This window comes from Triticum urartu, chromosome 2 (assembly GCF_003073215.2).
Source record: "Triticum urartu cultivar G1812 chromosome 2, Tu2.1, whole genome shotgun sequence".
NCBI lineage: Eukaryota > Viridiplantae > Streptophyta > Magnoliopsida > Poales > Poaceae > Triticum > Triticum urartu.
Window position 1 is genome coordinate 12,601,775 of NC_053023.1, and position 15,379 is coordinate 12,617,153.

At 48.2% G+C, this 15,379-nt stretch overlaps 1 protein-coding gene across 1 annotated transcript; it reads left to right on the forward strand.

The window, feature by feature from the left end:
- Positions 1-3,865: 3,865 nt before the first annotated feature.
- LOC125534747 (protein FAR1-RELATED SEQUENCE 5-like) lies at positions 3,866-8,234 on the forward strand. Its single transcript, XM_048697869.1, has 6 exons — positions 3,866-3,928; positions 4,083-4,154; positions 4,726-4,842; positions 5,296-6,501; positions 6,595-6,818; positions 7,505-8,234. The coding sequence occupies exons 1-6, from the start codon at positions 3,866-3,868 to the stop codon at positions 8,232-8,234; spliced, it is 2,412 nt and encodes an 803-aa protein (XP_048553826.1).
- The last annotated feature ends 7,145 nt before the right edge of the window (positions 8,235-15,379 follow it).

Below are 15,379 nucleotides of genomic sequence, written 5' to 3' on the forward strand. Positions count from 1 at the left end.
TAGACATTCCCCGCCGGAAAATAGCAGCACTTCGCCGCGGCAGCCCCTCCCACAGCAGCTGGGCGTTTCCGGCCGCGGAGGCGCGGTTTAGCGGCGGGTACACGCCCACCGAGCGCAAGGGGTTCGGCGTTTTGCCTGTCTCGGCGATGGACTCGGATGACGAGAAAGAGCTCGCCGCGTTGCTGGAGGAGGAAGCCGCGGCCGACGTCCAGGAAGAAGAGCATCTCATGCTGCTCGCTGCCCTCGCCCAGCTGCTGGCGAGCAATGAAAAGCCGCGGCGAGGTGGCTCGGCGCCGGGGCGGGTGAAAGCAAAGAACCGGCATCGTCTCGAAGGCTACTGCATGCTCTACTCCGACTATTTCGCTGTTGCTCCACTTCATGGCGAGAACACATTTCGGCACCGTTATCGGATGAGCCGAAAGCTCTTCCTCAGGATTGTGAATTCCATCCGGGAGTTCGACAACTACTTCAAGTGCAAGATGGATTGCACTGGCGCTCTTGGATTCACCTCCATCCAGAAGTGCACGACAGCGATGAGGATGCTTGCATATGGAGCTCCCAGTGATTCACTCGACGACTATGGGCGCACGGCCAAGTCCACCAGCATAGAGTGTTTCTACAAGTTCTGTCGGGCAGTGGTGGCAGTGTTTGGGCCACAATACTTGAGAACACCCAATGCGGAAGACACTGCTCGGATCCTAGCCCAGAATGCAGCAAGAGAATTTCCTGGGATGCTTGGAAGCATCGACTGCATGCATTGGAAATGGAAGAATTGCCCATTTGGTTGGCATGGGATGTACAAAGGCGCCAAAGGCGGTTGCAGTGTGGTGCTTGAGGCGGTAGCCACACAGGACCTCTGGATTTGGCACTCCTTCTTTGGTATGCCAGGAACTCACAATGACATCAACGTGCTGCAGTGCTCTCCTGTTTTTGCCAAGCTCGTTGAGGGCCATTCTCCTCCGGTGAACTTCGAGATCAATGGGCACCAATACAACAAGGGGTACTACCTAGCAGATGGCATCTATCTGAGATGGTCGACATTTGTGAAGACGATCTCAAACCCTGCGGCATGAGGCAAGAATGTCTGGTTTGCGAAAGTTCAGGAGGCTTGCAGGAAGGATGTCGAGCGGGCATTTGGTGTGCTCCAATCTCGATTCGCTGTTGTTCGGTACCCCGCTCAGACCTGGTCCAAAGATCAAATGTGGGAGATTATGACTTGTTGTGTCATCTTGCACAACATGATCCCCGGGTACCGAGCTCGAATTCGCCCTATAGTGAGTCGTATTACAATTCACTGGCCGTCGTTTTACAACGTCGTGACTGGGAAAACCCTGGCGTTACCCAACTTAATCGCCTTGCAGCACATCCGGAGATCCGAGACCCACAGGTGCATCATCAACTGCAGAAAGATCTGATTGAGCACCTATGGAGGCTCAAGGGGGACGCCGTGTGATAAAATACGAGTTTTTATTTGTTGAACTATATAATTTGTATTGAACTATTTGTTGTTGTACTATTTTGTTGAAGTATTTGATTTTTCTGTGATGAAATATGTGATAAGAAATAATTGTGTTGATAATTGAACGCCGAGACACGGCGAAACCACACCGAATATGGGCCTATTCTCGCCCATATGGGCCCTTTATTCGTCGAAATTGGGCTGCAACGTGGGCCAATTTCGGCGCCTGGGGGCGACGACTGGGCGCAAAACCGCCCCCAGCGCCGATTGTATCGCCGGCTTGTCCCCAGGAGGCGATTTTTATGCGTCCTGGAGGGGCAACGGCTGGAGATGCCCTCAAATCGCTGTGGTGGCTCCTGGCTAGCTACATCTTACTGTTTCTCAATAAAGAAAGCAGAGAACAAAGGTGTGATCAATAGGGATAAAAAAAGAACGGGAGATTCAAAAAAAAGGAGAATAACACACAAAAATTGGTATTAATACCAAAGCCGTGGCATGCATGCAATGCAATAATAAAAGGAATTAATACCTAGGACGTGGGAGGGCACACATATATGCGTTGCTGCGCGGTATGCGACCATTATGTGCGACAAAAATAAAAGCGTTGAGTTGTATGCACTAAACTAGGATTGTTTTGCTCAGGTCTAGATAAATCTTTTATTAATCTTCAAGCATATGCAAAAATTGCCTAAAACACATTTAACAGAATCATTTTATTGAGATCAGCCATGAGTTCGATGAAGCCTAGAGCGAAGACATCTCTCCAATTCCCTAACACAAAGATCTCCTTCCTCCTTCACAAGAAAAACTCTTCTCCTCCCGTCGGCGCTGCCGCCGGTCCGTCCCATCTCCGATGGCCTCTAGCCCATGGAGGTGTTGAGGATCTCGCCCCCCCCCCTCGCCGGCGGGAGGGATCCCGTTCTCGTTCTCATTAGATTAAGAGTCTTGGTTGGGGCTATGTGGCGGCGGTGATCTCCCTTGGTAGGAATAATGTCTCCCACGCTCTATCCCCGTCCCGATGGTGCGTCTAGCATCGTCGGAGGGAGTGTGAAGGTTTGTCTCCGTAGGATCTTGCGGGATTCAGTCGGTGCTGGTCTTCGGTGGATCTATTTGCATCCAATCTCCGTTCGTCTCCGTTTATGTGTTTACAGGTTTGATCCTTCTGATCTACGACTTTCTTCATCGGCGATTGTTGCTACTCTGATGCGCTGGTCCTATGGGGCCTTAGCACGGCGACTTTCCGACTGTCTACTACAACAAGGTTTGTCCGGCTCCGATAAGGGAGGGGCGATGATGGCGACGCGCCTTCGGCTCGCTTCAATGCCTGTAGTCATCGTTAAGTGGTCCACGAACATGGTTGTAATTTTTATTGGGTCGCGCTAACTGCCACATGTGTGGCGTGGATGGGAACCCGCCCGCACGCCTCATGTGGCATGGACGGGAACCCGCCCGCACGACCCCGTCCGCGCGCATAAAAGCGCGGCCCGCACGTCCGCTGTGTGGCAACCCCGCCCGCACTGCCTCGTCCGGGCCAGACGACCCACTGCCCGCACGACCCAGCCGTTCCCGGCCTCGTCCCCTCTCTCGTCTGCCGCCCTCGTCCCCTGCCTGTCGAACCCCGACCTCCGTCGCCGGCCATCTCTGGTTGCCATGGCAACCAGGGCAGATCCGTAGTGCGCTCCCACCGCAAACCACACCCCTTATCTCCCCCCCCCCCCCCCCCCCCCCCCCCCCCCCCCCCCCCCACCCCCCCCCCAGACGACCAGCTAAAAGCAGGTGAATCTCCCGATCTCCCTACTGCTTCTCATCCTTCTTTCTGGGCAGAAAATTGCAAAATTACCGACGAAGTTGGCAACTAGATCCATCCTACAGCGGTAAAACACTACGTAAGTTGTGTGTCTGCACAGTTGCCAAGCAGAATGCACTAGATCTGCCATGTAATACGCTAGAGATAACCGTAAGTTCTCACTAGATTGATGCACGTAGTTGGTAAATGAATGGATGTGCAGGAATCCATAAAAAGGGAGAGAAAATTGAGAAATTTGGAGTATTGGGGGGTGTGAAAATTAATTGCCATTGGTGTCTAACGTCAATTGCCACCTATCATTGTCGTCAACTGCCACCATGTCAACTTATTGCTTGCCATCCTATTGTAGAGGCTGATGCCATCGAATCAAACGGATAGCTAGCACCCAGATTTTAGAAAAGATAGTGGATGTGCATGTCCTACTAGCCATGATATGTTGGTTGCCTACGCATGAAAATGTGATAACACTAACGTGTTAACTTCTACATGCAAGCAGCACAATGATAAATTTTTTTGTGGATTGTTGATGCCTTCTTGTTCATCCAGTGATTGAGAACACATCGGAAAGAAGCGAGACACAGAAAGAATGAATCACGAAGATGGCGCTGATGCTTGGGGTTCTCAAAGGCCAGAAACGCCCCCTTTGGATGCATCAGAGTACAGTCAGCTCATCTCTGCGGGGCCGTTGCTGCCACTACTAGAACAGTATGCAGGCGTAGGTATGATGCGTGCTAAACAATGAAGAGAACAGTTGCCATATTCGCAACGATGAAGATGACATTCTACTTATGTCGTGCACTGTCATTTTTTATGCAGGTTCTTATGACCAGAACACTCTTAGGGGTCCCCCGTGGCAAGTTCAGTCACAAGGCGCTAACGCTGACAAATGTACGGGAAGCCAACTTCAACTAGCTAGTATGGCTAATCAAGGTAATGCAAAACGAAAAAAGAGCACGTACTGCTGTGGACATGAAAAATGAACATGAAAAAAAGATGGCAAAAGGACTCACGAGTTATCACGGGTGAAAAATGCAGAGCCTTCATGCAGCACGTGGCATCAGGCAGCACCCATGTACCTGCCATCGATGTCGTACACAGGTGAGTCCATAAAAATAGTGAAGTTGCGGATGCTCAGTTAGCACAAGGAGCAAAGTTGACAACTACAAATTGCCATGACTGGACATCTACAATTGCCATGGATTAAAAACTACACTTGTCGTCCGTGGAAAACTGTTGTTGCCATCCCTGCACACCTGCAGTTGCCATGGAGGAACAGCTGCAGTTGCCATGTCGTGGGAACTGTAGTTGCCATCTAGGAACAACTGCGGTTGCCATACCGATGCAACTTCAGTTGCCATGCAAGCAAAAACTGATGTTGCCACGTAAGGGCCAACTGCAGTTGCCGTGCTAGCACGAACTACATTTGCCACGAATTGACCAACCACTACTATGCTTACAGGTTATTACGCTGGCGGTGACCCGGCAAATGTCTCCTGGCAAGCTTCACAAATTGCAGGTGGAGCACGTCATTATGGTGTCACAGACCACACAAGATGGTCAAATACAGCACAACAAGGTAAAAGGAAAAATCTGAACCAAAAAAACAGCGCTACATTTGCTATTTGTAGTTATTTGTAGGCAAAACAATAGTTGCCATGTTTGTTGAACAGTAGCTGCCATGACTGGACAGCTACAGCTGCCGTACATGTCCACGCGCAGACTCACGGCTTGCTGTCTGAAATGATGTCATGCCAAATCACTCGAAGATGGTGTGATCCGTTGCGATACACATGTTATCCAACACAAAAATCTTACTCTCGTACCTGTTTTTTCCTATTACAGAACCTACAACTACAATGCATAGTGGCGCAGGAACATCTACTGCGGGGAGCTCTGAACGCACGGAAGACGCGTTCCACCAACCAGCAGACAATCATGCCGCAAACAATTTCGAGTCAGAGTCGGGAATGGCAATCATTCCAGCAATGCGGCAAGCACCCCTTTGAACACAAGCACTGGAAACACTCAGGTGGATGGGACTGCCGCTGATACTGAAGTGAATGATGAAACTGACGACGACGCACAAGGGGATGAAGATGGTGGGAAATCAGAGATCGTGGTACCTCAGCCACCGTACATTGGGCAGAGATTTGAATCGTTCGAAGCAGCAAAGGAATACTACCAGACATATGCAAAGTTCCATGGATTTGCGGTCAACACCGAGTACCATAGGAAAATTAAGAAAACTAACGAGTACAGCAGAGGTGAGATGAGGTGCCACAAGGCGCGGAGGAACAAGAAGGGGAAAGGCGATGCGCCTGTCGTTCCGGAACGAAAGAGAGGTATCATTCTCAAGACTGAGTGCCCTGTCCGGTGTAAGCTAAACGTAGATGGAGCACAGTGGGTGGTCAATGAATATTTTGACGAGCACAACCACCAACTTATAAAGAAGTTCGACCTGGTGAAATTTCTGACCGCCCACGGAGGGTTCACCCCTGTCGAAAGGCAATTCGTAAAGCTGCTACATGATTGTAACGTCGGTCCATCAAGAATGGTGCAGATACTATCTCTCATCCACAGCAAAAAGGGGACTCTGAGTAGCATGCCGTACATACCAGCTGACGTCACAAACCTACAGGCCAGGTACCGTAGAGAGAGCAAGTTGGCAGACATAGAGGCCACAATTGCCTACTTCGATGCGAAAGCCAAGGAAGATCCAGATTTCTTCTACAGGATAAGGTTGGACGATGAGGACCGTGTCAGGAACATGTATTGGGTGGATGGTGCTGCAAGGAGAGCCTACAAACATTTCCGAGATTGCATTTCATTCGACGCGACGTACCTCACCAATATGTACAAGATGACATGCGCTCCGTTCATAGGAATAAATAACCACAATCAGTCGTTGCAGTTTGGCTGCGGGCTCATCCGGAACGAAGACACGGATGGGTACGTTTGGCTGTTCAAGACCTTCTTGGAGTGCATGGATGGACTTGCTCCGATGAACATAATAACAGACCAAGATTTCAGCATGCGTGCAGGCATAGAGGAGGTCTTTCCGTTGGCAGTGCACAGGCACTGCAGGTGGCACATTATAAAGAAGGCTGAGGAGACGCTAGGACCGTTCTTTGCTGACCGTCCAGAGCTTCACAAGGCATTCGAGCTGTGCGTGGACCACAGCTTGACGGTGGAGGAGTTTGAAAGGAGCTGGATGGCCATGACTGAAACACATCAAGTCCAAGACAACGAGACTCTTGTTAGCCTGTGGGAGAAGCGAATGTACTGGGTGCCGGCCTACTTCATGCAGTGCTTCTTCCCCTTTCTGCAGACTACGCAGCGCAGCGAGGGGTTCAATGCTGTTTTGAAGCGGTACGTCAGCCCTGGCAACTCATTGCTACAGTTTGCCAAGCAGTACACAGCTTTGCAACAAAAAATTCTGGGATCTGAGCTACAGCAAGAAGCGACCACGGCACTAAAGCAGCCAAAATTGCTAACGTATTTACCGATAGAGAGGCAAATGAGCAAGATATACACCAACAAGATCTTTAACAAGTAAGTTAGTTGCGTTACCGTCTTATTTGCAGAAAAAGCACCAAGTCAGTAGGTGCCTTATAGAGTGCAATGCAGTTGCCATGATATGCAGTTTCCATGTTTAATGAAATACTGTTTGCCATGCTTACTCAGCTGCATGTTGCCATGTTCAATGAAAATTCTGTTTTGCCATGCTTGCTCGGGTGCATTTTCCTTGTTGAATGAAGTGCAGTTGCCATGTTTAATGCACTGTGCTTCCATTGGGGCATGTTGGCATGCAAATGCCAATGTCAACTAGAAAAAATGTTATATTGGCGACACATATGCTGAAATGCAGTTGTCATGTTTAATAAAATGCATCTGCCATGTTTGTTGAAATGCAATTGCCATGTTTACTCAACTGTAGATGCCATGTTTAAATAAAAGGGCAGTTGCCATGTTTTATGCAATGTGCTTCCATTGGGGAATGTTGGTGTGGAAAAATGACGATGTCCAGTTGAAAATGTACTACAGTTGCCATGTCTAGTGTACTGCATTTGCCATGTCTAGTGTACTGCATTTGCCATGTTCAACGTACTATATTTGCCATGTTCAATGAACTATGTTTGCCATGTTCAAACAAAATGTATTTCTATTTCCATGACAACATAAGGTGGTACAAGAAAAGAGCGCACGATAGTTTAACAAAAAACACACAAAACTTGCAGATTCCAGGAAGAAATAAAGTGTGCCAGCATGTTCACGGCTTTCCAGGTGGACGAACATACGTTCAAGGTGTGTTCTATTTTGGGCATGTCAGATTCAGAACCTAAAGACCCGGAAAAAGGAAGGAACTACTTCGTCAAAGCCTCGATAGGCAAAGGCGAGTACTACTGCCAATGCTGCAAGTTCAAATGGGACGGCATTGTGTGCTGTCACATACTAAAAGTAATGGACATGAACGTTGTGGCACGGATGCCCCACCATTTCATAAGGAGGCGATGGACTTGGGACGCTGACGACGCGTTGGCGCCGCAGACAACACACGCAGTTCTGGCTGTGCATGACGAGAGACCTGAGTCAACCATGGAAGCCGTGAGGCACGTTGTGCTGACAAAGAACTATGTTGAGATAATTGATGAAGCGTGCAAGAGTGATGAGACAGCGAGAGTCGCAGAAAAACACAGGAAGGCACTGAAAAGAGAGCTTGATGAGATCAAGAAGAGGAAAGCTGAGGAAGCCTTACACCGGCTCCCCCGCACATCAAGTGTGCCTTCATCCACGGGGCCATCATCTGAAAACTCGGAGATAGGATCTGGAACAGCAAGCACACAGACCCAGGTCAGGAACCCACCCCGTTCCATCACAAAGGGCCGTCCAAGAGAGGTAAGGTACAAGTCGGGATTGGAGATCCAAGCAAAACACAAGAAAACGAAGAAAGGGGCGGGCAATCCATGAGCAAAAATTGGGGCGATGTGACATGGTCCTTGTGGACGTTTTGTTTTGTACCCTAGATTATGAGAATTTTTTTTAAAAAAATTGGGAGAATGACTCTTGAGGGGCATCAGAAGTGGAAAGAAAATTCATTGAATGGATAAATGCAGTTGCCATGTTATGGGTACTTAATCTGCCATGTTATGTGTAGTTAATCTGCCATGTTATGTGTAGTTAGTCTGCCATGCTATTTTATACTAAATATGCCATGCTATTTTATACTAAATATGCCATGCTAGTTGTACTGGATCTGCCATTTTAGTTGTACTGGATTTGGCATGTTAGTTGTACTGTATCTGCCATGTTAATTATGCTGGACTGCCATGTTGTTTGTACTGTATCTGCCATGTTAGCTGTACTGAAAATATGCCATGGTATTCCTGATGACTCTGCATGGCATATATTTCCATGACAATACGACGCGGTTTAGAGACATATAGTGTGTTGTGTGCAATGTATGGGAAACAAGTTGGAAAAAGCGTAACGTGCATAAACCGCAACAAAGGTTGTGGCTACATGATCAACCTACCCATGCTAGCCGGTGCAGTTAGCGATGAAAAAGAAGAAGCAAAACAACCAAAATGAAAAACGACGATGACTTTCACTACCCATGTCTGATGAACTACATTTACCATCTTTTTTAAAACATCGTAGGCGCATTCGAAACAGCAAACCGGTGCTAGAAACGATGAAAGCATTGTAATAATGACAAACATAAAAACATATCTGCTGTAACGCCTAAAATAGGTTCATGTCCACACATATATTACAGAAACTATTCAAATGTCGCTCACACACCACCACTACATAGTTAGGCGACGCGGGGTTGCAGTCATAACATAGCACACAAACATAGTTTTCAACGAGAAACAAAGAGATAGCACCTTACATTCTTCGGCAACAGAATGTAAGGTATACGTCCGGTGTGTAACGCCACGTGATCACTTGTACTTCTTGATGACTTTCTTGACAGCTTCCTCCACGAACTCGCGTGCTCCGGACCGCTTGTTGAAATCTTCATTCGTCAACCAGTTCCATGTGTAGATTTTCCGGAGCTCAACGACCGTTGCAGCTGTAATAGGGGGGACAATTCTGCCTTCCCACTTTGCAAAGTATTCCAGCGCGTGAAAGCCACAGTCCGTCCTGCATGAGGAAAAGAGTCAGGTGAACACGCAAAAAGGACAGTCGTAACAAAGATAGACTTCAATTCAGATGTGACAACAAAAGAGGGGTTGGATTGATGTAAATGGCACATGAAGGAAGGAAGAAATTACGTGTTCCCTTGCTTCGCAGTCGCCACATACTCAGTCGGGAAATGCCTGATCTGGACCTTTGAATGTTCGTAGTGACGGTTCCATGTCTCTTTGAGGTTGTTAATGAAGAATTTGGCATGCGTAGTAAGGTCTGCATCAGCTTACGAACGGATTGAATCAAGCACCTCAAAACGTTGGTTCTTCAGGTCAAGACAGATCGCATAGTGGTGAGCACACTTGTCGTGTGGGTCATGTGGTGCAAGCTCCTGGAACATGGGGAACATGACCTGCATTTAAAAGTGAAGAAATGAGAAGCAGAGTTCACATAAAGAACAGCAGACGGACAAAAAAAAGAATCACGTAGAATGTTTGGTTATGGGTGGGGGTAGTTGAAAGAAAGTTGCTGTCCATGTATGAACAAAATGTGCCATGTATTTTATTATCAAGTTGCCACATAGTTTGCACGGGATGCAAAAATCAAGAAGTCAGTGTGCACGGCAGCTGTTGCCATATGAAAGCAGCTGTCACGTAAACACAAGTGCAGATAATGGCAAAAAAGCACACCTTGTGAAAAAATAGTGCAGACAGTGAAGGAGTACTCACATATTTCTTCAGTGTGAGCTTGAAATCACCGTGTTGGGCAAAGTTCTTCCTCAGGATTTTGTGGTGGAAGTCACCATCCCATATTTTGCAGGTGACACTGTAATGCATAATTGTCTTGTCGGCGCACACATCAGTGTGGTTGTTGATGTAGTCAATCCCGCATGCAACTACATTCGTCGACATTTTGCCGTTTGGCCTCACGGACTCAGCAAGATCACCCAGGTTGACGTACGTCGCTCCGCATTGAATGATTTTGGTTCTGTCCAAACATGAGCTGTATGAAAACAATATAACATGGAAGAATCATGCCTACTAAGTAAAAAAAATTATGAAAGAACTAAAACGTAAGCGGATCGTGCATAGAAAGTACGAAGGAGGTGAATGGTAAAAAAGGAGCAAAGCAAAATGAGATATTATGGGGTGTGGTCGTTTACGCTTTCAGCTCCTTCATGTGCTTGCCGCTGGACCTCGCATTTCCAAACCGCTTGACGATATCGTACAACTGGGTCTGTTCCTTAGTGGCCCTGAATTCGGGCTCGTAGTCTTCCGCGGGAGGTGGGTGCACTACCCTCTGCTGCCTCACAGAACCAGGAGTGGCACTCCTAATGGTCTCCTCAGATACCGTGTCTGCAGCCACGTTGGAACTTGATTGCCCTTGCCCTCATGATGACCTCCTCTGCAATGCTGCCTCCTCAATCATGCGGTAAGTTTCGTCAAGGGACGGTGAAATCTCCTCAGGGGTGGCTGCAATGATAAAAAAATGGCTTACGATACCTAGGAAATCGAAAACAGATGGTTTGTGAGAAGATAGGGTGCATGATGTGAGATGTGGGTACAAAAAAGTGGGGCAGTTGCCATGTGTGGTTAACTACAGTGGCCATGTCATAGCAACTACAATTGCCATGTAGTTGCACTGTAGTTGCCACCTAGTTGGACTGTAGTTGCCATGTCACAGCAACTACAGTTGCCATGTTGTGTCAACTCCACTTGCCATGTGATTGCCGTGTGAAAAAATGCAGCATGGAAACAAAAAGTCCAGGTGACATGGTGTCGCAGATCAGTTGCCATGTGTGATGCACTGTGTTTGCCATGTGACAGCAACTACAGTTGCCACGTAGTTGCCCAAACGTCAAATGCAGCATGGCAGCAAAAACAAAATGTAGGTGACATGGTGCATCAAATCTAGATGCCATGCCATCACATGTCAGTTGCCATCACAAAGTGAGAACCCCCCGAAAAAATATGTTTGGGACAAAAGTCAAACTACAAAAGATGTATACAAGAAAAATCATAAGGGCATGGCAAGTGTACCTTGCACAATCGGCTCTGCGAACTTGACAGCCTTCCTGCCCTCGACCATTGGCTACGCCATCATTGCAGGCATGCCTCCTGGGAAAGCAAAGGCAACTGGCATAGGATCTTGCACCACCGGTTGATCTTGACTGATGCGAAGGCTGAACCTCGGTGGGGTAAAGGCCATTGGGTGCCTCTCATTCCTACTGGCCAGACCACGAACGACTTGCGGGGAAGAATCCAAGGGTGAAAGATCAACAAACATATCTAAATCGGCCGCTACAGAATGATCGACCTTATTTGCAGGGCGGGACGTGTTGTCAGCGGTATCAGCCGCAGCTTTCATGACAATCTTCTTGTTTGGGCTGTAGGGGACACGGACATTGACTGGGAGCCTGGAAGTGCGCAGATTTATGCTGGGGATTTCCACTGCGGGTAAAGGCGCAGTCTGCTCCGGGTGTTCACCTGCGTCGCTCGTGCCCGGCTTGACACCTGCATCAGTTGTGCTCCGGTCTTCCGGTTTCTCCGTCACATTGCTTTTGGCAGGTGGCGGGAACATTGTGGACGCAGGAACAAAACCAGACTCATCTCTCCTGCTCCTGGCTACAGCCGGTGCGTTCGGTATGTCTGTTGGTTGCTTGCGGGGCTACGACGCCTAGGTGGTAGACCAGACGCGAAACAGCCGCCTTAGCAGTATCTGCACCGTCAGGAGCTGGAGCTGTTGTGCCAGGACTCTCACCTGTAGATGGCATGTCCTTGTGAACTGCCGCCTCGACCGCTTCTGTCGTGGACACAGGAGTGCCACCGCGCACGCGCTTGGATTCAGTGTCAGATGAGCGGGAATCTTCCTTGCCTAGGTTCGTCTCGGGAGCGTCCACTTCAACGCTTGCTGATGGGGTGGCATGGCTCACAGCAGCATCCTTCATTGCCAGAAGAGTTGGCAGTATTTCAGCTGTCCTGGCAGATACCGACTCGTCACTCCCCGATGTACGGATGCCTGTTGTTCTAGCCTGCACATCTGCAGCCGGCGGAGATGGTCGGCCACTTGCATCAGAGTTGGTGGGAGCGGTCAACGGTGCAGCAACAGTATTGTCGCCTGGTGCCTCGTGTACATCTGAGTTGCCCCCTGTTGACAACTTTGAATGCAGGCGTTCGAGCGGGTCCTTACTGATATGCTTGGACCCACGCATAGTAGTCTTCTTCACCCTGCAAAAAAACGAAACACATGAAAAAGGTATTTAAAAAATGAAACAAAATTATGTTTGCCTTGGTAGAAAATCTTAAAAAAATGGAAAACAGGTGGAAAAGCTGGTAATTGTCATGTAAGGGGAACATGAGTTACCATGCGTCATAGTTAGCAGTTGCCATCCAGCAGCAGTTGCCATGTTAGCAACCTTGAATAATGATAAAAATGTCTGATCTGCCTAGGGGTGGGATGAGCTCACAAGCCAACGGTAAAAAGATGGCAGTTGCCATTAGGTGCATTAAAGTTACCATTTTGGCCTACATTCCACTTGCCATGTGAAAACAAATAGGAGTTGCCACACGCTTAGAAAGGAAAGAAAGAACCATTTGGTAAAACAGTGGTTGCCACGTGTGGGGGCGATGACAGAAGACAATGTGACAAGCTAAACGAATGCATTGGAAAATCAAGGAAATATAGCACTATGTCAATGCAAGCGGATGAAAAAACCTACTTCCTGACTGCCTTCCTCAGGTCTGGCAACACGACAGGATCCCCGGTGTTGGTTGTCGTCGTGCGAGGAGATGTCCTGGTGGAAGTGGTGTCACCGGCAATGGGGGCACCTTTGTTCAACCGAGCAGAAACACGGGTTGGCGTTGGCGCCTGTTTCTTCGTAACTGCTTGTCCACCAGCTGTCGGCTCGCTGCACGTATGAGATGGAGTGAAAAAAAAGGTGGCAATTGTCAGTCAGCAATCTCGTTGCCGCGTTTGACAGAACACAAGTGCAAAAAAGAGGATGAGTCTGTTCGAAGAAAATAGACAAAGCAAAAAACTAAGATGAAAGTCGAACCTCTTCCTGGCAGCTACAGGGTCGGTCCTAGACCTCTTGGCAGCAGAACCCTGCCCAACACCCTCTGGAGCCATCCCCCTCTTTGATGGCAAAACCCCCTCGCCTCTCACAGCCGTGTGTTGTTTGACTTTATCTGGTTGGGGGACATCTGTTGCATCCTTGCCCTTGTTACCACCTGCGCGAACTTCAGCATGTTCATCATCATCGGTGTCCTCTTGCAAATTATCCATAACATCGTCGTCATCCTTGCTGAGACCAGCGTCTCCACCTAGTTCATCTTGTGTGTCAGCAGGCTCCTGGGAACTGTTGTAGTCATACCGGCCACGGCAACCGGTTGGCCAGTGTGTACGCTCTGGGACAAATGAAGTGAATTGCCTCACAACCGCATTGCTGTCAGAGCCACTGAGGGACGTCCACCCCTCAACCAACTTCCCGAGCAAGCCGATCATTCCAGATGCAAACTGCCCTATTAGCTGCTCAACAGGTGCCCTCGCCTGTACACGAAACAAAAAGGCATCAATGACCACCCCGTATTGCAATCACTTGCACGACATCGAAAAATACTCCACGGCAAACCATAGATGTAGATCTTTTTAATTACCTCGGTAGGGCAAGACGGAGCTGAGTGCACGTCCATCCACTTCCCAAAGTTTTCAGGCCCCCCAAACACGCTGTAGTCTATAGCATGCTTGGCCATCAGCTGGAGAGAACAAAAAAATAGCTATTATATAAGAGAGAGAATGATGAACACTGACTAGCAGTTCATGTGTTGCAAAAAAAGCAGAACTAACCTGTAGTTTTCCATATTTGGTATCAGTTACCCTGTCTGCAGCAAGCACAGCCTTGACAGCATCGATAGTCCACGCAGAAACAGCAAACTTGTGCGTAGGCGGCGGGCCTCCTGTCCCAGTGAAATCCACGGTGGACAGATCAAGGCAGTCGACGTACATGAGCTGATGTACAACAATTTTAAAAAGAAAGAAAAATCAGTTGCGATCATGGTATTTTGCGAAAAAAATAGGATAATATATGTTCCTACGATCATCAAGTTGAGGTGCATGAAAAAGAGAAAAAAGAAGAAGTTGCCATCTGTATGTGCTAGTTGCCATCATAATGTGATGGCAGTTGCCATCATAGTATGATGGCAGTTGCCATATTGTCATGATGGCAGTTGCCATCATAGTATGATGGCAGTTGCCATATTGTCATGATGGCAGTTGCCACATAATCAACATGGCAGTTGCCATCTTGTTATGATCAGGTTGCCATGCATGAATAAAAAGGTGTTAAAAAAAGTGTTCACAGAAAGGACCGGTAAAAAATACCATTAAATGCAGTCGACAACCCTTCTGGTACACCTTGCTTGCGAATGCATCATGCAGGAAGTCGGCAATGAACTTACACCAATTCATGTTCTTCACATCTTTCAGTTTCGCCTGCACCGCACAAAATTCAGGACAACGAGTTGCCGCGTCAGAAATCCAATGGAAAAAACATCAGAAAACACTGGCAGTGACTAGCTTGCACATGACATCGGAGCAAAAAAATTGAAGGAAAAATAATGTAGTAAAGATAGATCACTCACCAGGATGGGGAAGCATTTGTTGCTTGGGCGAAGAGAAGTGGTCGGCGCGAAAACGGCTGAGATGAGGTACATGAGTAGCTTCATCTTGAAAACATCTCCATGCGTCGTCATGGCCTCCAGCGAATCTGTCACTGCAGACATGTTCGGCATGGATTCCAACCCAGGAAACAAACGGGGGAACAGCGCTTCCTCGATCTCATTGCTGATCTCGTACGGGACTTTGATATGTCCACGAGGCACACCCAAAGTGCAGAATACGGATTCCTCGTTCAGCGGTAGTCTTCCGCGTCCCGGAATCACGAATTCCCTGGAGGCGGGGTCGTAGATCTCACCAAGCCAATC

What these genes read in the sequence shown, in the direction of transcription:
- LOC125534747 (XM_048697869.1), top strand. Translation starts at nt 3,866, where the DNA reads ATGGCGCTGATGCTTGGGGTTCTCAAAGGCCAGAAACGCCCCCTTTGG. An exon ending in AGGCGCTAACGCTGACAAAT is followed by an intron (nt 4,155 to 4,725) that starts GTACGGGAAGCC and finishes CTATGCTTACAG; the next exon opens with GTTATTACGCTGGCGGTGAC. An exon ending in CCATGACTGAAACACATCAA is followed by an intron (nt 6,502 to 6,594) that starts GTCCAAGACAAC and finishes CCCTTTCTGCAG; the next exon opens with ACTACGCAGCGCAGCGAGGG.